The 22,266-nt window shown below is 41.7% G+C and overlaps 1 protein-coding gene across 1 annotated transcript; it reads left to right on the forward strand.

Annotated features, from left to right (window-relative positions):
* The first annotated feature begins 509 nt into the window (after nucleotides 1-509).
* Nucleotides 510-17,788, forward strand: LOC128713663 (calponin homology domain-containing protein DDB_G0272472). The gene is made up of 7 exons (XM_053808526.1): nucleotides 510-646; nucleotides 3,150-3,434; nucleotides 12,594-12,744; nucleotides 16,247-16,345; nucleotides 16,589-16,720; nucleotides 16,799-17,599; nucleotides 17,708-17,788. Exons 1-7 carry the CDS (start codon nucleotides 510-512, stop codon nucleotides 17,786-17,788), a joined length of 1,686 nt encoding a protein of 561 aa, XP_053664501.1.
* Nucleotides 17,789-22,266: the final 4,478 nt, after the last annotated feature.

The following is a 22,266-nucleotide window of genomic DNA, read 5'->3' on the forward strand; positions in this document are numbered from 1 at the left end:
GACTTGCGTGATTTATCCTACAGTTAAATGAATTATAATCGTTCTGGAAGCTACTGTCACGTTCACCATGTAAATGACCCTACCCAGTGCGAACAGTAACAATGTTGACCGACTCGGCGGTCACCAACAACGCCTCTCCAATTTATTGGCACTCTTGTTCAAGCTCTCGCCCAGCATGTAATGATGGAAGCTTTTCCATAAAACCACTCACCACGACGCAAACAAAGAACCGTCACGTCCACCCATCGTGTCCATCGGATTGAAAAATTAATTATCGATGATTTATTGATACCGTCGCATGGTCGCTATGACGGGTTGGGTTTGCAGTGTCAACGTTCGTTATGGCACGGAAATGAGAGCGAGTGCTAAAACCCACTAATGGCGAGAACTAGAGCAGGATTCGTTCGTGTCCTGCGTGTTGATTGATGGGCGACAGTGAACCAAACAGCCTGCCCAGTCGGTGTAAGATGAGTTTGAATGTGGTGCAATAGTGAGTAAGCTGCTGGATGATGAATGCAAACAGTTTTTGGGGTACGATCGATCAGCTGTTGGGGCGCGAAGCACAGAAGCAGAGCGGGCAGGATTCGCTAAAGGTTGCCGGATGGCTTTCGGCTTATGCCGGGGTGCGCAAAGCGACCGGTACGGGGTAAGTTAAAAAAGTGCAACGAATGTTACTAAAAACTTTTCTCTACCATTTGGCAAAGACATTCATTGCCATGTGTGATGTGATGGCAGGTGACTTAGGTACGAAGGTTTTATCTGTCAGTCAAGACAGTGAACTTTAACGGACATTTATATAGCAAATGAAAGACACATGTAAACACTTGTTTGTGCCAATCAACGACGTGATCAAGATATTGTTTTGCTAGAATTTCCAAAAACAATCATTTTGTTACATGAAGTACAAGCTTTGTAGCTGCAGTAAAAAAAAATGTAAAAATGCCCAGTAAAAATGCAATCCACTTCAAAAAAGTTTCGGAAGTCCCCCAAAGATCTTTCATGGTTTTCGCGTCTATTCGATTGTCCAGTGCCGTGAAATAATCTTTTTCCGTTGGATATGCTTCATTTTCTTTTTGAAATTGTATTAGGTTTATATTTTGATAAAGATGCAACATAAAGAAGGTGTATAAGGTACACAACGGTGAATTTTCATTTCAATGTTTACTACGCCTCAATGTATGCAAATGGTGCTTTATGTTAGAGAGCATATTTGTGATTTGTAGTATAAATTGCATACAAACAGGAGCACGCACAATTAACATTCCCCAGTAGCAAATAACTAAAGATACTAATATGCTTATGTCACATATAAGGTGTGTAGATACAAATAACATACAAAATCTTTGTTCACGGTTCAAAATTCCGAAGAAGAATTAATACAACACATAATTGTTTGAATATGTGTTAAATTTATCAGCAATAAGCTCCACATTATTTCGCATGTATGTTTTCCTATATTTAAATGAGAAATATGTTCCATACAAATTTTACCGCCCTTGATATTGATAGCCTGTTTCATATTATTAAGGACTTACGACTCACACTCGAACAGGAGCATTGACCTAAAACATGCCATACCTATTTGCCGTGGCAGTACAACCGGCTCTACGGCTCTGTGCAAGTGCAACGAGCGTAGTACGATGCAACGGCTCAATATTGTGTTGTTGTTGCACGAAGGTTGTAGGAGTGTTTGCTGTAAGACAGGTGATGCCAAATGCGAACATATGTGTGTCATTGCGATGCAGCCGAAGGCTCTTGAGGGCTCTGAAGACTACTGCTGCGTGGGTAATTGCGTGCATTATTGCAAACATAGTATGGAATGGATCGGGAACGTTCAATTTAGCTTTCACACAGGAATCAATCATCCGAAGTAGTTCTTGCGGTTCTAATCTTACCTGAACTGAAGGGAGTTTACTGAAGCACTTATGATAGAAAACTGCATAATCAACTGTCCATCGGCACGCAACCGAGCACGAATAAATAAAAGAGACACGATGTTAAGCCCTTCAAAGGGTCGTATATCCGGCGGGCACATCCTCGATGTCAGCGTCAGGAGTGCGGGACTTGGTCGGGTGTTTCTCTGTTTAGCGCCTTGGCACGGCCATTTGCCAACAGCACAATGCGCAAAATATGCAAATGCAAAAATACAGTCCTAACCCGGGCTGTGACCTCCGAGTGAAGCACATATGCCGATGATGTGCGTACCATCGAGATGGGTGCGCTGTAGTTCGAGCCATTTCCAGTGTCCTTCAGAAACGCTACCAACTGCTGTTCCGTGGTTGTCGCCTTGGTGCACGGTTTTGATTGACTTTCCTTCAGATTTCCAGGCCAAAGAAGCGGGAGAGCATTATTACGCTGTGTTGGGTGATTGTTGCCAACCAAGTGCCCACCACCAGGTCCTTTTATCACGTTCTTGCACTGTGGCAGGTACCACAAATTCGTGTCGAAACCGGCAAAACCCGGCATGGGAAACACACCGCCGCTCTATATTTTGTCGATATTTCGTGACATTGGAAGATATTGGGGCCGTTAAGTGTGCGGATATGTTATGGGTATGATAATCGCAATAAAGTGAGATGTATGCGTCGTCTGCTGTGTTAGCTTCGATTGGCAGTAGCAGACAAACGTCATGCCTTGGTGTGGGCGAGCGAACCGGGAAGAAATTTGTGCCAGCTCGAAGCTACCAGCTTCTTGCGGGTAAACTGACTCCAAATAGCAACAAGTAGATGCGTTACCTATCGCCACCATCTTAAGCATATGCCAACCTGTTTGGTGATTACAACCGTTTGCTCGACTAAAGGACTACTCAGGAAGGATTACTGTGGACTTAAGCAAATGAAAAGCAGGTGCAAGTTTAAACACCATTGATTGCTTGCGGTATTTTTATTATCTTGTTCGCTTAGTTTAATGAACCCTTATTGAAACGATAACTTCAATAAATTTATCAATATTTCATCCAACCTTAGCAACCTTGGGTACCATGGAAGAAATGAAATATATTATTTAGAGAACTTTAACATCATTTTTAATAACCCTACTTTTGAATAACTCATTATTTCTGCAGCTTTACATAACAAATTTTCATTTACAAACGACATTTTTAGAAAAAAAAAAAACATAAAATACTCATACTCAGTTTCTTACGACAGTGACGATGCCGCAAACTATGGTAGTGACGGGTTCAGCGGCCTCCCTGGCAGAACTTCCAGTTTGCCATCGATTTTCCCGAGCGGCAATCAGCTGATTCACTCCGACCAGGACGGTGGTTTTAACGGGGATGCAACTGGCAACGGGGGTGCCAATGCCGGTAACGCGACGGTCGGACGTAATGGAGGAAGTCGCAAAAAGGTTCGCTTCCGTAAATCAAAGCTTCGCCAACTGTACGACGTGGAAGTGCTACCGGTCGAGTACTTGGGGCCAAAGATTGAATACAGGTGAATATGATTCGACAAAGGTAGACTATTTTTTTTAAATACATTATTCACTATTTATTTCTTAACACATTGGCATTGGCATGATTTTAGGGACTGCAACAAAATTAAATTATTGCTCAACTTGCACTTTATGAAACAGCAGCATAAGTTGCTGGTATACTTATATGAGGCATTTTTTTATAATAAAAAAAAGCATAAGTGAAAATCAAATTTACCAAAAAACCATTCAAATGTAGTGTGATATGTTGAGCTGCCTTTTTTTTTGTTGGCTAAACGTATGGTGCTATAAACTCGAAACAGTTGCTATAAAATGAAGGCTTTCGAGCAGATGGTAAAAACTTTTCGAGCACCTAGCTCGAATCGCACGTTACATTCACGGTGAGCATATTTTCATTCGAATTAGGACAGTTTTAATTACTAAATATTTTTTCCCAAAATATGCCTCCTTTAAATTTATTATGTTGAAAGTAAAAAAAAAAACCTATTTTATCTTGCGAATAGTTTATACTTGTGTTGAGGATACTATTTAATTTTAAATGTATCTGGTGTTTTTTTTTAATTTTTCTTTGCAATTAAGGTTCAATATTTAGATGCAACAATTGCAATCATATTTGTACATGATTTATGCATTGGAAATTTTTGTTTTTTTGTAATCACTTATTGCTCCTCACCAAAACATGCCAACTTTTTCTCAGAGTTCAGTTATCCTTAGACCCGTACTTCAATATTTGCATACCTTTAGGCGCTTTTAACCTATCGATAATGTCGTCTTATTTACTTGATGAGAGTAATGGGCTTATATATTTCACGAGTTATATATTATGAGTCTTTTTCATCAAATATTTTAATAATATCTCAAACAGCCTGAATCGCATGAACTACATTATAGACATTAGGCACCGGAACCTCATCAACACCTAATTTTACCCTGAATGCTGAAGAAGTCGTTGAAAATGGGATGTTTTGTTTTCTTTTTCGAGATTTACAACACGAAACAGTTGTTTCGTCAAACTTTAGCGAATTGTATGCGCATTCCGTGTGTAGGCAACATAAAATAAAGTTTCTTACTTCTTTCGCACAATCAGCTAGTATACCTCGTTAGTTATGGCACATAACCATAAAAAAAAAACAAGGAAAATCGCCCAAATTAGGCGTGTACCTGCCAAGAACACAGCCAAGCACCATCGGATGGTGTGGTGACAAGAATAAGTTTTGACATGCTGCTGATGGAAATTGGATTTATTGGGCCCGGGATAGATGATGTTTCACCGTGCTTGATGTTTGTGGGCTTCAACGCGTGGCCTGGACAAAGTTTTGAGCTCAGTCTATTATCACAAGGGGCTCCGCAGACACGATCGTCTTAAAGCCATCCGTGACGTCCTTGACATTGGTTTGCCCGTCTTGGGTGCAGTAAGCTATCGAACCACGGTGTGCGGTATCCGGCACTGATTACACCAGTAAGTTCCGGTTGGTAGGGCCGAGCTTACGGCCATAAAAGCTTGTAGTTTGCCGTTCGTGATTGATTTGATTCGAACGAAAATGTATCCTCCCCTGAGTGGTACCCACGGCACACACAGCGCGGGCACAATGTTGCAATGTTCGTCGGGGTACGGTGGGATTTCCGCTTTGTTGAGAGTATCGCGTTTTGGTGTTGGCGATTGAAACGTGGGAGAAATGGTATGTTGGCCGACCATTGCACTATAGGGTTGCACTGTGTACTAAAGCGAAAAGCCTATAGCAAACGGATTTACCTTCCAGCGACCACGTGCTGGTGTGGCTGACGATGGGAAATATAGGGCCGAACAGATGGGAATGATTTATGGAAGAGATATTGCGGACGATAGCTTACAAGCGGTTTACACCAATTGATTGCATGCTTACGGGAGATGATGCATTTCTGGAACTGTCATTCATTGATAGGGCACCCGAATTGGCTAGCGAGATGTACGATTTAATCAAGCGCAATTCATTGAGCGATTAAACAGTGTCCAAAGGCAGCTAGTTGTTGATATTGACACTGAAACTCCAACCCTTGAAGCGAGATACTTTTTCAGGGTGCGCGAGGATTCAAGAACAAGAACATTGCGCAAAAAAAAACACTTTTCGTAAGTTATTCAATAAATATAATACTCTCCTCAGTATCTGAGACACAAACTAAAACATAGAATGCCCCCACTCTTGACCTTGATTACGTCGTTACCAGCTCGAGGTTCCTCTATTTTATTGTGTCAAACTGTCATAAATCAGGAGCGGCACCTCATCGGGCTGATGTTCGGCACCTCTGCAGGCACAACACGGTTACAGATGCGCGAGCCATCACCATCTGATATAGCTACCACGAACCTCGTGCCACCCCAGAACTCCTGAAGGAAGGAAGGTAGTGCTTTACCGTTCGACTAGGCGAAAAGTGAATTTATGTCTTGTTTATTTCTCTAACCATTCACATTTAGCCCACCTGCTTCGCCGTGGCGGACAGTATTCACCTTCGTAACAGAGCTCCAGTCCTGATCCGCCCTTGAAACAAGGGTGCTAGATACTTTGTTATCTTCACCCGTCGTTCATTTTTGGGGAGGGGAGCGGCAAGAAAACAGGAACCCCACCACTGGCAGTCGCTCTACACTCCGAGCGTTTAGATTATCAGATTGGATTCTAACAGGCAAACGGTTCGTGTGACCCATTAAGGGTCGAGCTCCTCACGAAACGCGTTTAGAACGGGCTGGCAAAACCTGGTGCCAAATTGATTCTGGTCGAGTTTTTCCCGCTGTCCCGCTTCTCACCCTTCATCCGCTCATTGTGATACATTCTTTTCCGTTTTCTTGTGTAGCTCTATCCAAACGCAATCCCAAACCGATGAGCCTCGTTTTATGATTCGCGTTTTCGGTTTACGTTTCTTCAGCCTGGGCTTTTCGTCTATTTGTTTGTTTTGTTTTCCGCCCTTTCCACGCTGCCTGCCGTTAGTTCCTTCCCGCCGGTCGAATAGGATATTTTATTTATTTCGTCTCCACTCGTTTTGGCCTTTTTGTTGCCTTGTTGCGGTGTTGAATTAGTTTTCCTCACGTCAACTACCCATCAGCACGGCATCCATTCCGGTGGGAGGACCTTCGACAGAGGTCTAGGACTTGAGGATGTTGTTGGCGTGTGTGTGTGTGTGGTTGTGTGTGTTTATGATCCTAGACGAGGTGAGAACAAAAACGAGGCGTCAATGGCGCTTGGATGGTGGTAAAGATTCGGTTTTTGACAGTTTGGCACCAGAGTCCTGGACGGTTGGACGTAGTGTGCGTTGCTTTGTTGCCTTTAGAAAGAATTTGGTACATATATATGGTACATTGAATGGACGTGGCCACGCGAGTGAACCTGCCAGTATTATGTCCCCGAAACAGCTGACAGGAGAAGCGAGACAGGATATAACGACCTGACCACCTGAAGCACTAATTGATGAGCGGAAGTGGTTGTGATACACCGAGTGAATGTGTTTGTTTGAAGGAAGCTTTTTATCTTGTACGATGTGTGGTAGAGAATACAAGAAAGTGTGGAGTTTGGATCTAATGGCAGGGCAAATAAGGATTTGTTGAAACTTAAAGGGTGTCCAAATAGAATCTCTCTTCTATTGAATTGAGAATTCTTTGTGACTTTCGTTTGTTACCACTCAACAAGAGCTGGATCTAATTTTGTGATAGTGTTCAAGTGAATGGTTGAGAGCGAGCTTCGAAATGAAGAAAGCAAATGTTGCAAAAAACCAGCTGGAGAAGATGATGCTCGAGGAGGACTTCACATTCTGCGAGTGTAATTTCGCGGTCAAACCAACGAGACGTCAGGAGTAAGTGTTTGAAGCGCAGTGAAATAAGAAACTTTCGAAACCAAATTCTGCTATCCGTTTTGATTTTCTGAGAGATAGTTCATAACTTTATAGACTTTCCAACTATCCATGAACTTCATCTAGCATATGACTAATGGGTCTAGGCGATACTGAAAGCATATTTTTTAATCGTTTTGCATTTACCAACTCAATGTTGGGCAACAATTTTTTTTTATTTTCGCTTATTTTATTGCTGTCACAAAGTGCACGGTGCAGCTACAAAGTAGTGGAATAGAAATTAATTAATTAGCTTACTGAGCTTCCGGACGTTGAAGGCGATGGGAAAAAAGTGTTTTCCAAAGCATAATAAAAAAAAAAAAAAGATTTACCTGAGGCTGTGAAATTGATGAAAGCTTATACATTCCTGTTACGGAAACCTTCCCTTTTATAAGCGATGGATGTCGGGATGCATTACGAAAACGAAAATCAATTCAACCAGAGGTGGACAGAAAAAAGCGATAATTGGAATTACGATGATTAAACGCAGAATGCAGTAGTATGATAATATACCACGATAAACAAACTATCGTAAAAGTTAACTTTATATATTATTGTTTGCATTTTCTCTACATCCCTCCTATGAGCGACTTAGTTGTTGAAGAATGTTAATTATGCGTATGACCCATATTGTATGATACCGATATCATTCGCTGTGCTATTTTCAAACGCGCGACGGATGCAGTTTTTAATTAAAACCAGTAAAGCCGGAAGTTAAATCATAAACCTCCGTCAGCCGCATGTGCAAGCGGTGACGATACTACTTTTTCCACACCAACCTGTGCCAGCTGTTGATGAAAATAAATTGCTTTTTTTTCTTCAGTCCAGCAAATGCACTCGGGGGGAGTTAAAACATCATGTTTTCTTCTTTTCTCCCGATCGGTGGGAGTAATGGCTTCGGATAGGTTAACTTCGGTTAAACGTGTCGTACGTCGTGTTTAAACCTACGCAAACGGAAATAGCATAATGTGGGTGGAAGGAATGCGATTAACTTCTTCCCAACAGCTTAACTTCCTTTTCATTCGTTTGCTAATGGCACGTTGGGTCGGGACCCTGAGAGTGTCAGGTGTAAATGATGCCAAGGGACATCAATGGGAAACCCATCCATCAAGGAGATAAGATTTGTATTTGACGGGTTACATTGATTATTAGCATAATAAATTGCTTATTAATATATTTGGATTTTTACATATTGGACTTTTTTAATCATATTCGGTTTGAGTTTTATTTGAAACACCCTTTAAAGAGCTACGGACAGTTCACTGTATTGTGTTGAAAGTAAATGCAAATTATTGCAATGTTAAATAAAAAGAAGTTATCTTCGAAGACACACGTGTAACGTACGTATGTAAAATGTAATAAAAGGAAATTCCATCAGTTCCGTTACAAAGGAGATTGTGTATGGGAAATGCAATCAGAATATTTAGTACCAATTGTAATAAAAAAATATCAATAAATGGTTATGTGAAACTAAATCACTGTCAGAATGTTGGCATGAACACATTTATAAAACATGTTTTGATACCCCCAAGACTCTTAACACCACAGTAGACCTACGCGAACTTCCATTCGGTCGCAGCTCGAGAACAAGCCAAGAACAAGCTATTATTAGCTCTTGTACCAGGTTTGACCGAGGTTTTTAAAAGTTTTTCATTGAATGTTCTTTTGTAAATGTTGAAATGTTGAAGGCTTGGAATATGGTTAAATACATTTTGGAGGGTCGTACTTTAAACAGATATGTAAAATTCATGCATGAACTATGGTTGAACTAATTAACTGCAAACATTAATTTAATGATTATGTTCAGTCAAAACAAATGGTCCGGCGATTTGGAGTTTCTTCCTTTATGGAGTTACCAAAGTTTCTAAATATTAAATTTAAAGCTAAATTATCTAAATATACAAAGATAATTATTTTAATGGTAAGTTTAAGCCTTTAGTTATTCCTTCGATTCGTGTTATCAAAAAATATAATCTTATTCCTGCCCTGTAAAGGTGCATATTTTCAAAATACTAAAAAGAAAAGCTCAAAAGTTTATGCAATATTATGTAACGTTTAAGAATTAAGTTCAAGATTGTTTTAAGATTAGCGAAACTAATAACTTCGAACATAGATTCAATGTCTTAGATAACAGTTTAACTAAATAACTGAGCGATGGTAGAAGAACATATGACACATTCAGCTGTGAGGGTATGATTATAATTACTTTCCGTGTGGCATCATTTCGCACATCGTATGTTAAAATCATAGTCTGTAATGGTGGCAGCTGGTGGCACACAATCACTATGAATAGCGCGCATCCATTCGATTGCCCCAAGTCTTCGCAAAACCGAGCGACCGAAAATATCCTCTGCAACAGCTGCCTTTATTTCACATGTCGCATGCACCGCAGCTCCCGCGTGCATGCCGTGAACGTGTGCAGCAAAAAGAGCGATACGAGCGTGTGGAATATCTAATGTCAACGTTCGTGCCGGAAAAAGGGCTACAAAATAACGCGATAATGCACAGGAATTTTTGTGTTTTATTTTTTTCGTTTGGATAGTTTTGCACAATGAAACAATGATAACTTCGAGCCTTAAATCGTACCGTTGCGGGAAGCCATGTGGAATGCAAAGCATTCGGGTCAGTGTGAATGGGTTCCATTTTGCTTGGTGGTGAAAAGATCTGCGTTACATTGGTGTTGGGAGCAGAAAATTGTCTTTAAATTCCTCTCTCATCTAGAATTGGTAACGTCATCGATTCGAAGTCATCGGAATGGTGTGCAATGTCTCAATCCATGTGCCGTTGAGGACAGCGATCAAGCGAATGCAATGGATGGTTGGTCTGCCATCGGTTGTTTGAATAATATTTTATGCATCTTCTTGTAAGCCTACCGTATCGTTTCTCCATTCTGCTTTGGGGTTCGTTGGAAAAGCGATTTACTAAGGGCAGCCGAGCGAGGGTGTGGTTTCGATGGTTCTGTTCGAACCGTTCTCCACTGTTCCGTCTCCGGACGACATCGGTAACTGTGTTTATCAATTTTATGTACATTCGATGCTTCGATATTCGATTTTTGTCCAGCTATATTTATATATGATGGTTCCAGTGGGGGTCCTCGCTGCAAACGATTGCTTTGCTGGAGGGAAAATCGAAATTCCGCACCCTTCAACCTCCAGCTGGTAGCTGAAGCAGATGAAGGCTGTTAGTTTACTGGCGAAATCGTTTTCCATTCGGAACGGGAGCTTTTAGCCAGGTCTTTAGTCTGGAAAACTGTCGACTACCCCTGTGTAAATTCTGCCTCACCTAACCTTGGGCAGCAACCGTTCCCATGACCTTCGGCATTCGGTAGCATCGCAAAGGACTACTTCCATTGGACGAGCGCTACATTAATTGAACGGAATAAGCGTACGTTCCTTCATAAATATGGTTACCATTTATCGGTGGACATGTCGTTGCTAGGCGGCAGAAAAAGCCTTCCATCGGTTAGGTATAATTTTAATTTGTTTCCAGTCGTGACCGGGCCGTCGCTGTTGGTGCTAGTTGTGTACAGTGCGTTGCTACCGCGGAGGTCACTTCACTTTCACGCGACGTTTTGTCCGAGTGCTATTAACGTGCAATTGTTTTTTCTCACACCCTGCATGGTGTTGTTGGGGCGTGCAATGGAAGTGAAATGAATTGAATAAGGCTCTAAGGACCAGATTTGTTTTCACTGGTTTCGAGGTATGTAGCTGAAAATTAGTTTCTGGGGAATGCACTTTGAAAGTATCTTTTGTTTTTTTTTGCCTTCATTTGGGCGTATAGTTATTGTCAATTTTAAATCGCTGTGTAAAAGTAGCAGAATTAAAGATTCTTCTACGCCAAAAAGTATGCAATGTGAAATTTATTTGGCTACTTGGATGTTAGAACATGTAATTGACGTCATGTGTCTTGTTTCGGATTCTAAATAGTATTTTAAGATGCTTTGCTTGCAGTCAGGTGGAATGGGTTTAGCATTATCTATTTTAAATTGCACTTATATCTATTAATAAGATTTTAATGGTTTTGTTTTGAATAATTTGGCTTCATTATACGTTAGATAATTGTTTAACTGGAACGTTTGGATATGTTTCTATGTATTAAAATAGAAATGATTTTTACATTCACAACACTGTTTACCAACAGGTAATAATAATTTTCCATATCGACATAAAAATCAACTTTAAAACATTTCCCCCACTGCACATTTGGTTTCACCGTGTGTTCTGTTTAGTTGTGTAAAAATTCGCAACTAAAACCCCCGTTGTTTGCAACAATTTGCGTAAAGATATACACTCCCCAGTGCCGGCTACCCAAATGTGGGGCTCATCCGAGCTTCCCTGAACGCTTCAGCAAATCCACCATTTTTATGGCGTCTCGTAAAAATATGATCACGATTATTATTGCGTTGCCTGCTGTTGGTTGGGACGCTAGCGTTACCCGGTTAGGGTTGGTCGGCTTCACGTCCTTTGCCTTGAATCGGTAAAGCTCTCTCTCTCTGCTCGGTGGCAATCGATTTCTTTTTTCCCTCCATCGATGCCGAGCATGCTGTCATCATCGAGTTTGCTCACAAACATACCACGTGGACTTGGGGAAGATTCGAGGGTATGTTTTGCCAAATTTTCCACGTGCGCTTATTGCTAGAGTCGCCATACAGGTTAGGTATGTTCTTTTTTAGGGGGTTCGTTGCTGTGAAATCCCGATGTGCTGTTGTTTTGGTTTTCTCTTTTCGCTTGTAAGCGAGAAAGCGAAACATAAATCGAACCTCGGCCCCCTATAGCGCCAAAGAGACGTCAATATCACGATCGACTGTCACGGATTGTGTTGTTCTTTTTTTCCTTGAAACAACAGCAGCAGGTTTCGATTTTCGTGCTTGCAATCGAGAGCTCTCGATGGTTGAAAAGGGGTAGAAAATAGTATTCCACCCTTACCTAGGTCTACAGCAGAACTAGCGTACTTCACTTTGCATTTCGTTGGCCGCTTGAAGCCGTGCAATGTTTGGAACCGGAGCATTAGTCAGAGTGCGCCATCGTACGCCAACGGACGGCAAAGCTTCCGGATTGAGTGATTCGTTGTCGCTAGCCCGGTCTTAGCCAGGTGTGTCATTATCTGAGTGTTGCGTTAGAGGTTGTCCATTATTCCCGGTTAGTATGTACACGTGTTTGATGGTACTGGAAGGTGTAAGAGATCGATGCGAATTCTCCGCTTTGCGTGATTAATGTGTCCATTAACGCTAGTGCTAAATGTGCTGTTGGTACTCAATTTTTCACCACGTGCAAACTACTGTTTGGCCGTTTCGTTGGTCGTTTCAGTGTGAACCTGCCCCGAGTAACCGCGCAACTGGAGAAGTTGATGGGAACGAATGTGGTCCGGCTGACGGATCGCAAATATATGCAGGAGCTGCAGCGTCGCATCCAGGAAGACTACAATGTCACGCTGGAGAAGCGGATCAGCGAGCGAGAGGTAAGTGCACCGGTGCATTCGAACAAACCGTTCGGACCATTGTGGATAATGATGGATGCCTTTTTGGGAATTGGAACTCTGTGGTATTGGAAAATGGGGCGGGACTCACCCACGTTGCTGTGGTTTGCAAGAGTTGTTCTAATTATGCTCGTTAGGTTCACACACTCCATCGCTAATTGAGCCTTCCCGCAGGTAGACAAAAACAATGTGATGTGCCTAACATCACCAATCTTCAAATACACCAGAGAAAACACGTAGTCCCCAAAGTTTGAAGTACGTGAGGGTACCTCCACCATTATCAGATCTCATTTCGTAGTCATTTAATTTGCTAGCATTGCTTGTCTCCCAGCGCTTACCATGTAGAATTCAACGCGTTTGCAATTAACATATAACCTTGATTACAGTGGGAAGTTTGTTTGACTGTAGGATGATCAATATCCTATAATGAGATGGGGAAGTTGATGTTGGAAAGCTTCAATATATCCTTAGTGTACTTTAAAAGTAGTACCAATAGAGTACCTTTACATTGCTTATATTTAAATATCATTGTAAATGTGTTTTTACGTCGTGTCTGCCAACTTTTTCTGTCCAATGCAGGATGTTTACAGAAATGGAATCTGTTCCTAAATAACAACAAAAGCGAAAATTGTCCAATATTGTTATCTTTGCACGACTGCGAGCTGATTATCTCAGAAACCGCACTAGGAAAACAGACCCGGCATATCCGCCACTGTGCTCAGTACGAACTTCAGTTGAGCTGTCCAAGTGTTCCGCGTGCAGAACGTGCGCAGTGTGGGAATAGGTGTGCTTCTTGTGAAATCGATAACCATTTTGAGTGATACCTCGCACATAGCACTAAAACACACGGTATACACCAAAATCAAACACATACACACGCGCGCACACACACACACGTCCGCACACAAGTGTATCATGGCAGAAGAGCACCATCTCCCTTCGACACAAGGTAGCCATCGCGGTAGGGTTGTTAGGCACACTGCCCTCCAACGTGATAGCATGTTTAGGTGTCTCTTTGGAGTTCGTTTCCGTTTGTTTGTTTGGTGTTTTACTTCGAATTTCGCCATCCAATGAATGTTAAATTGCGCCCGGGGCGTTGATGCATCGCCTTGGCAAGTGGGCTTATCGATACTGGGCGCGTACAGGAGGGAGATCGATAGTGGTACTGGTGATAAGCTTTTGGCACTAATATACTACTGATAACAGCGTTTGCCATCCGATTGGATTGGTAAGTGTCCCTACCCGTCACTTTCCGGTGCCGATTGAAGCATCGAACGAATGAAGCACACCCGAAATTGGTCCAGGGGCAGAGTGTACCTGACGTTCAAGATGATGCCCCTTTTCCGACGTGTTTGCTCGAACGGAGAGTGTAAGTTTCACCATGAGAGGAGATAGCTCCATTTCCCCCATTGGTTGACATTCAAAACTGAGCCGGTTGACAGGTTTGGCACAGTTTGCCCTGAGAAAGGTGGGTGTCTGAAGTCATCCGGACCAATCATAGTATGTTTGACCTCGGTTTTGACGTTATTTTCCGAGATGGTAGCTCATATTTGAGTGCTTGAAGCAATCTATAAATAACAAAAGCGCAGTTAAAATAATATTTGCGTCAGTTTTTTTTGTCAAGGGTAAGCACAGTCATAGGTTAAGAAAAGCATTATTATTCACGTCTAGACTTGTTGGACGTAAACCGATATCCCAGCGCTTTCTTTTGCGTGTCTTCTTTCGGGTGTGCGCTTTTAAGAGGCCATGTTCACAGATCTGTTTTTATTTCGAACTTTGCTGGAACTTGTGGAGTGGGTAGCAATGGTTTGATTTTCTTTGCCGTCTTTCCTGTACGTGTCCTCTCTGAGCGCTTGGACGGTGTAGCTACCAGCTTGAGCACTCCGCAAGGTAACGACGGAGCAGTTGCAGCAGTGTCTCTAGGAAATATGGATAATGTGGCATTTAATGTGATTATCATAATCGTAATCTGCGTTCGCGCGTTTTATGCTACCGATGCGAACACATTTTACGACCGCAATGTGTCGGATAAAGCACATCCGCACGCACTCGTGAGCATGAAGTTTATGAAGAATGTGAAGTTTGATACGACTTTTGGATTGTCGCTTTTTTTTGTTTTGTTGTCCTGTCGCTGGTGCACATCCCGGTAAAAGTTGAACACACAGCCTGATCCTTGCAATGAACTCGGCTGCATACGTGACTGCATTTCGCGTATCGGCAATCGGGCAACGTAGAGAAACCGAAAGCGCTTCAGTGCGAATGCTCCCATTGCGACAGGTTCGTAGATATTTCAAGATTATGTGAAACCTGAGTAGGTTTCCTGAATGGGTGTCGTGGTGGCCATCTTTGCGGGAGCATGAAATGAAGCATCTTTAGGGTATAGTGTATTACATTTCGCAATCGAGCAAATTGTAAAGGCCCCTTTGCAATGGGTAACATTTGTCGGATGGTTTTTTGATATGTTTAAGTGAAGTCTATAAACATTAATGAAGGGAATAAATAGAGTTTGAAATACAAACTCAATTAGGACAAAGTGAATGAGATTGTACGAATTGCCAAATCGCAAATGTTATAAACGGAAATAATATTTGAAATGTAATTAAACTTTTATTTAATTTCATTTATTATTAAACTAATTTATGCTTCGTATGTTTTAAGATTGTCAGAACATGGTGATAAATCTTATGGGTTTCCTTGTCTAGTATTAAGTTAGAGCTTGTTGATGAGTTATTTCATTAAACGCGACACTTACTAAGCTAACTACAAAAACATTGCATTCGCTCTAACACAATTCATTTTCGAATGGAAAAAGGATGCTAATATAAGGAATAAGACAGGAATAAGGCCATTTAACGAGATTGTTGAGATTATTTTCATAAAAGCAGCATTTTTCTAAGAAGCATTCGGAATATACGATATGCTTCAACATGCGTCGTAATCACCACCCACGATTTTAAGTACAGTTCATAGATATTCTAGCAAATAAAATTAAATTAAAGTATAAATTTTCACGTCTATGCTATAGTGAAAATAAAATACAAGAACACAATTTGCAAGCTTTTATTATAAACAAAATTCCATGTATCAAAAAGTCACATTCTTCAACATTCTTTTTGTTTGGTTTTGAAATGTTAGTGTTCAGTCGGATAAGTTTTATCAATTGCATTACTTTATCACTGTTGCTGCAAACGTCTGTCATTTATAAACCTTTATAAAGCTATAATTTAATTTAATCTTTTCTGTTTCTCACCACTGTGCTTATGAAAACTTGTGTTCAAAATCATAATCATCAACCCGCACACACACGGTCGTACACTCACCTTCAACGCATCTATCCATTGCCTGGCTGGACCGGCTCGCTTACTGCTGCACACCGTTGGCATCCATTTCTTCATAACCACGCGCACATCAATCGAACCTCGGGGAAACAAAACCCCGTACACCGTAATGAAAAACTGAAACACTCGCACTCGTACCGAACCAGCACCGAGAATGGCAGCGACAGAAGCAACTAATCCTGGACGGCAAGTATGGTCTCGAAAACTGTCCTCGGTCTTTGATTCCTCTGCACAGTATCGTGCTGGTAAGCGAAAGGTGTTTTATTGAGTCTCATAAGGGAAAATGAAAGGCAGGCAGTATGGGGCGGTAGCGTGTTTAAGATGTTGGCTGAAGCAATATTAGCAGAAAAAAACGATACCCAAGATCTCATATAGCGACCGTTGTGCTTCGCTACGTGTTGATTATGTTTTGCTTTCACTAACTCTTCGTTTTACGGGGTTTTGTTTTTCACTGCTTATCGGACCGCCGGTACTACCATTCTTCAAAGGCGAAGGAAATCGAGCGTGAGCGTAACCTGATCCTGTCCGGAGCGGGCGATAGCATACCGGAGGAGATGACCAGCTCGGTGTTTCTGGTGAATCAGAAAACGAACGTCAACATTCTGAACAAGCGGGAAAAGGTGCGTTCACGGAAGGTTGAGAAAAAGAACTGTTCAAAAGAAAATCCTTCGGTTACTTTTTCCTTTGCATTTTCGCAGTTGAAAACGATCCGTGAGAAAAATGCTGAACGATTGATCAAACAGGGTCACCGCTGGGAACGGGAGCGCCTGCAGATGGAGGAACAGAGCCGGGAGCGGGAAATTGAGCGACGCACCAAACGGGAGGCACTGCTCGAGGAGGAGAAGCTGTACATGATCGAGGAAAACGATCGTTCGCTGAATCTGCTTCGAATGAAGACGAAGAAGGGCCCTTGCCGCGATATGAACCTGCGCTCGATGTTGATGCTGCAGCGCGAAGAACTCGGCCGAACGATTCAGAAGCGTGACTTCGACATGAAGGACGAACGGACCGGGATGGGCATGGAGATGGAAGGCGGAAAGGGTGATCGGCGGCGCCAGCGAAGGGGCATGCGAAAGCAACGGCAGATGCAGCGCCAGAGTGAAGTGAACGAGTACCAGGAGTCTTCCTCGCCCGAGGAGGGCTACATCTCCATGAACAATGCCGACTCGCCCGAAGATCTGGAGACATCGATCGCGATCAAGGTTGCGAAGCGGGCGAGTAAAGATTCGGGCGATGAATCGGAAGCCGAACAGGACTCGGACCAAGCCGCGCCGGAGAGTGGTGCAGAGTCGAAAAAGGATACAGAGGAGCCTGAGGATGGAGCATCGGAAAGGGAAGCTCTGGCAGAGTTGGAACAGCAAGAGGCCACCGAAGCGGAGCTGGAAGCGGCCGAGGAAGCGCGACTCCGCGAGGAGCTGGACAAGACGCTGATGGAGAAAAAGAAGGCGCGTCAGGTGCGGAACGAAGATCCCAAAATAACCAAACTTAAGGATGCTGATGTAAGTGTGTGGCTATTGAATCACAATTGCAAAATCAGCTGATACCCGAATGAGATATTTTATGGGGGAGGGTAACCTTTTTGTTTTATTGCTTCTCGTTATTTGCAGACTGTGGCAGATATTTATAATGTTGCCGATGAAATCATCGTGCTGGAGAAGAAGAAAACGAAGAAAGGATTCGGGAAGTAAAAACCGCTGTCGTAAGTGACCCAGGCGCCGGATACACCAAACCACCGACTCTTATGTGTGCATGTGGACAAGATGAAGAAAATTTGTTGTTTTTAATGTCCCGGATACATCACAAGCTATATCTGTGATCTGGTTGATTCTGGCTCTCCTCTTGGAGTTTGTAATCCTACGGTTTCCTTGGCATCAACGTCAAAGGCTTGGTAGTAGTTTTTTGTGTTTATTTTTCTAACTAAATATGCTGTGTGTTGAATGCACCTTGTGATAAAAATGAGAATGTTTTTGTAGTCAAAGCGAACCGTCTCAATAAACTGTTGCCATAAGGGAGTAGTGATGTTGCTGTTAATAATCAATGTGTTGTGAATTATTTTAAATATTGTTTTATTTGTGATGACATTACTGCGGGATACAGTTAGAAAATTGTTACAAATTTTGCCTTAAACCTCGCGATTAGCCTATTACCATCGTATGCAATTTCATGCGCAAAATTACACTTTTACAAAAAGCAGATTATAATTTAAGATTATCTTTAGCATTTTACTGGATCTGATGTTGTTTTATTTTGTGATAAAATAATTGGAGACAGCCTTAAGAATGTAGTTTATGCGTACAGTTAAAAAAATCAATAAATTTGATAATAAAATAAAATTAAATTTTGGAACAATATTTGGACGTTTGAAGATTACCACTCGAAAACAATGCCCTATGTTAGTCCACCATTTTTGAATTATTACTAAATGCATTACAAAGTTTAATGGATTATGGATCAGAACCTCGCAACCCTGGGATATAATGGGTTAAGGAGTCTCCCCTCGTCGATTGACTATCGAACATGTAAACGCCAGAAAGTATGCAATGTATGTATGTGAGCTAGGTTATTCTGCTTGTTTCGCAACATACGTTCTTCTTCTTTATCGGCACAGCAACCTCAAGAGGTCTAAGCCTGCTATTTCTGGCTTTTTTTTACTTTATTTTCACGTAGCGGGATAATCAGCCGTGTATCTGGGGGTTTGGTCTGGATGGAATTTTGATCCGGTCCGTTCGTGTGGCGGCGCCGCTACCAATTTTGCAACATATACAGATTATAAACGTTAGAAGTTACATATCTAAAGCTGTTTGTTGATTAAGAGTTCATATATTCAGTTGTAGTTGCTTATTTGTATTCAAAAATATCTAAACTATCTTCTAAATCTCCATATAACATTAAAACCAATCTCAAAGAGAAATAATGCATACATTTAGGGACAGAAAATCGGACAGGGAACTACATTCAATTTAGTGATATGCTGTTTTTCTTCACTTTTGAGCCGAAAGTACATTTATAAACAATTTCAAATGTGAGAACAACAAAAGAAATTGCATATTTCTAGGTAAAAATGCAAATAGTCATAATTAATTCCACATTTTCGTACACATATCCTTGCCTGTCTTCGTCGGAAGTTCATCGAAAACCGATGAGTCCGTTGTTCATCGCATCCCGAAAAGTACCGATTGCAGTTGGAGGACTCACGCTCGTACCGACTGTAACGGCATTTTATGAATGAAAACGCTTCCTTACTATCCGTAGTAAAACCCCTTCGTCCCTTCACTGCACGAACCGCATCCGTGTGGGAGTGGTACAGCAAGGATAACAACATAACAACAAAAAAATCATACACTCACACAACACTCCATGGATAGTGATGACACCAAAGAATGGAACTTTCACACCGTGGCTGCTGCCAGTTCGGGATTCACCGTGCCGAGGCACTTCGGCTCACAACGATTCATCCGAAACGAAACCGAACAGTCGTGGAGGAAAATGAATTTTCCTGCAGCGGTGCAGGAGGTGGTGCGAAAGGTGGAGCAGTGACATGGAGCGATGGAAAGCTACGGAAAGCGAAATCATTTTGTGCCGGCAAAAATATAAAAGCCAGTGACGGTGGCGAAACTTCCGTCAAACGCACTTTCAACAAGTGGTCGTCGGTTGGACGTTTCAGAGGGGTCGTGCTCGTGTACGAACCGTGAGCTTGTGTGAGCGTACTAAAAGTCAACGAGGTGGGTGGCATAAAAAGATAAGAAAACCGTTGGTTAGTTGACGGTTGGTGGAACGAATTGATGTGATCGAGAGTGTCAAGTTTGTGGAATTATTTTTACATGAAAAAGTTCCATGATTTGTTCGGGCAGTTTGTGCTGTGAGCTTTTTAATGCAAACGAAATTAGTTTACAATAAAGTGGACTTGGACTAGACTGAAAGGAACTATACAGATACCTTCGAGATAGTGCAATAATCTTTTCTTTAATGTGCTAAACAGTGAACAATATTTTCACATAAATCGTTTTACGGAAATATAATACATTTTGGTGCATAAATACATATTGACAACATTCTAGCGCATTGCATAACTTTAGACACTTCTCTGGAGAACTAAATCAAATTGCTTTTCCGTGCGGTTTGTTTGATCTTAAAAGGTTCTACAGCACCAGAATCAAACTGTAATTTGTGCAAAATAGAATCAGCCAACAGTGCAGTGTCTAGTGTTCGCGGGTGAGAAAAGTTTATTAGATTTCGACCGTCACCGACGGCTAATGGACAGTCGACCAGCGAAAAAATAGCACCACGGCAGCACGGCGGCTGGTTTGCCGAATGGAAGCCGATTTATTGATGGTGCCTGCATAATTCGATTCATTTTTAACGCCTTTTGAAGGATGGACCAGGCTGGCAAACAAAAAAAAAACTCACCCTAAGGCAGAAGGAAAGAGAAGTGATATTTTTGGTTGGGGAAGTAGATAGAAGTAAAGGTGAACATTTTGTGTGACACTGTCCCAATAATAGTACGAACTGGTTCGATCCTGTATTGCAGCCGTATTTGGCCTCATGGGGGAGAAGGTCCCATTCCTCCCGATGGTCCATCCATTTTCCATAACCAATATTTTCTTATCACTCGTTGCAGTTCAGTGGACAAACGCAGAGGCAATGAAAAAAAAAAGTAAATTGCTAATCATTTTCCGATAAATCGATACTGAAAGCGATGCGATACAGAATGCGAATGTATGTTTTCTCACACTCACGCACAGCAAGACCCCAGCGGCTGATTGTATCTTTTTCTCTGATGGGCATTTGGCGGTGCATTATGGCAAATCACCAGCTCATCGAACGGCCGTAATCGGTAAACGCGCGTTCGATTTTTTTTCCATTTATTACACAACAATTCGCTGGATGCTTTGAAGTTTTGCACCTTTGCAAACAGATGCCCCCCAGGGTCTCCGGTCTGAGACCTGCAGGGTCTAGTGTAGTGTTTCTGTGTGGATTTGTAACGATTTACACGTAATGGCTGATGACATTTCGCAAACAGTACGTGCGCTATCTGGCTGTAGAATGTTTGAATAATTCAAATGTCTCGGTATGTAAGGTAGAAAAATAAATACATGCTACACATTACTTTTTCCACTGTAATGAGCAATTGTGTGTAGTGAAGAAAAAAAAAAAAGATGAACGCAAAACATGAGACATCATTATCCTGCTTATCGAGCGCAAAGTCAGCACGATATAAGTACATTAAAGATACATGTTTCCATTACGCATAGAATGTATTATGAGATTTTCCATTTTCCGTTTCCAGTTTTGAAGGGTATAGAAAGAAGTTTGCATTTCTCTGATTTTACCAGTTCATGGGTAATGATTGGGTGAAACGAGGTGTATTTTTTCTCTCGAATGAAAATTTCAATCCTATCGCAGCAACCCATCTCGAGGGAGCTGAATCTTATTAATTTTTTTTTCTGGTGCAATGTATTCAAAACAGTTTAAAAGTCCATTAACTCTTCTCCGAAAATGACAGCTTTTGTAGATGTTAATGGGTTTTGGTCCATATTTTGGCTTCTTTTTCTATAGTAAGTAAAGTGGTAAGCGATTGACAGTACAACACAATGACGTCTACTTGTGCCGAGATAGGTGTAAAGGTGATAATGAAAATGTGCAGGCTGATACAAAAAGGATCAACCAATGTTCGTGCAATTTTCACACAGTAGGCCTAGCATCTCTTGCAGTAGCGAGGTGCTATTCGGGGCTTTTTTAACGTTTTTCCATTAATGCCATCTATCGTGACAGTTTGGACGCGACCGAATGAAATGACTTTGACTGATCCTTTGAATGGTCCCCCGTCGTAGTTAAAAATCCAGATTGGTACAGTAATTTTTCATGAAAATTGCCTTGGTTGTTACCCTTACGCCTACGGCCGAAAATAGAGCAATGTACACAAACAGGCTGTACCGGTCGCAGTTGGGGTGTTAATGCGAACTTAACGAAGTGTTACTTATTTCAGCTTTGTTGCTTCTAGAGCTGCCACTTGGCACAGACACCACGTTTGAATTGAGCTCATAAAACTATTACAACGGTTCGTTAGTCACTTGACGAAAAATTTGGAACCCCACACTCGACACTCGACTCTACGCTTCCAAAGTATTACAATATGGTTAGTACTTTTCGTTTATATCATCGCTCG

This window comes from Anopheles marshallii, chromosome 3 (assembly GCF_943734725.1).
Source record: "Anopheles marshallii chromosome 3, idAnoMarsDA_429_01, whole genome shotgun sequence".
Taxonomy (NCBI): domain Eukaryota; kingdom Metazoa; phylum Arthropoda; class Insecta; order Diptera; family Culicidae; genus Anopheles; species Anopheles marshallii.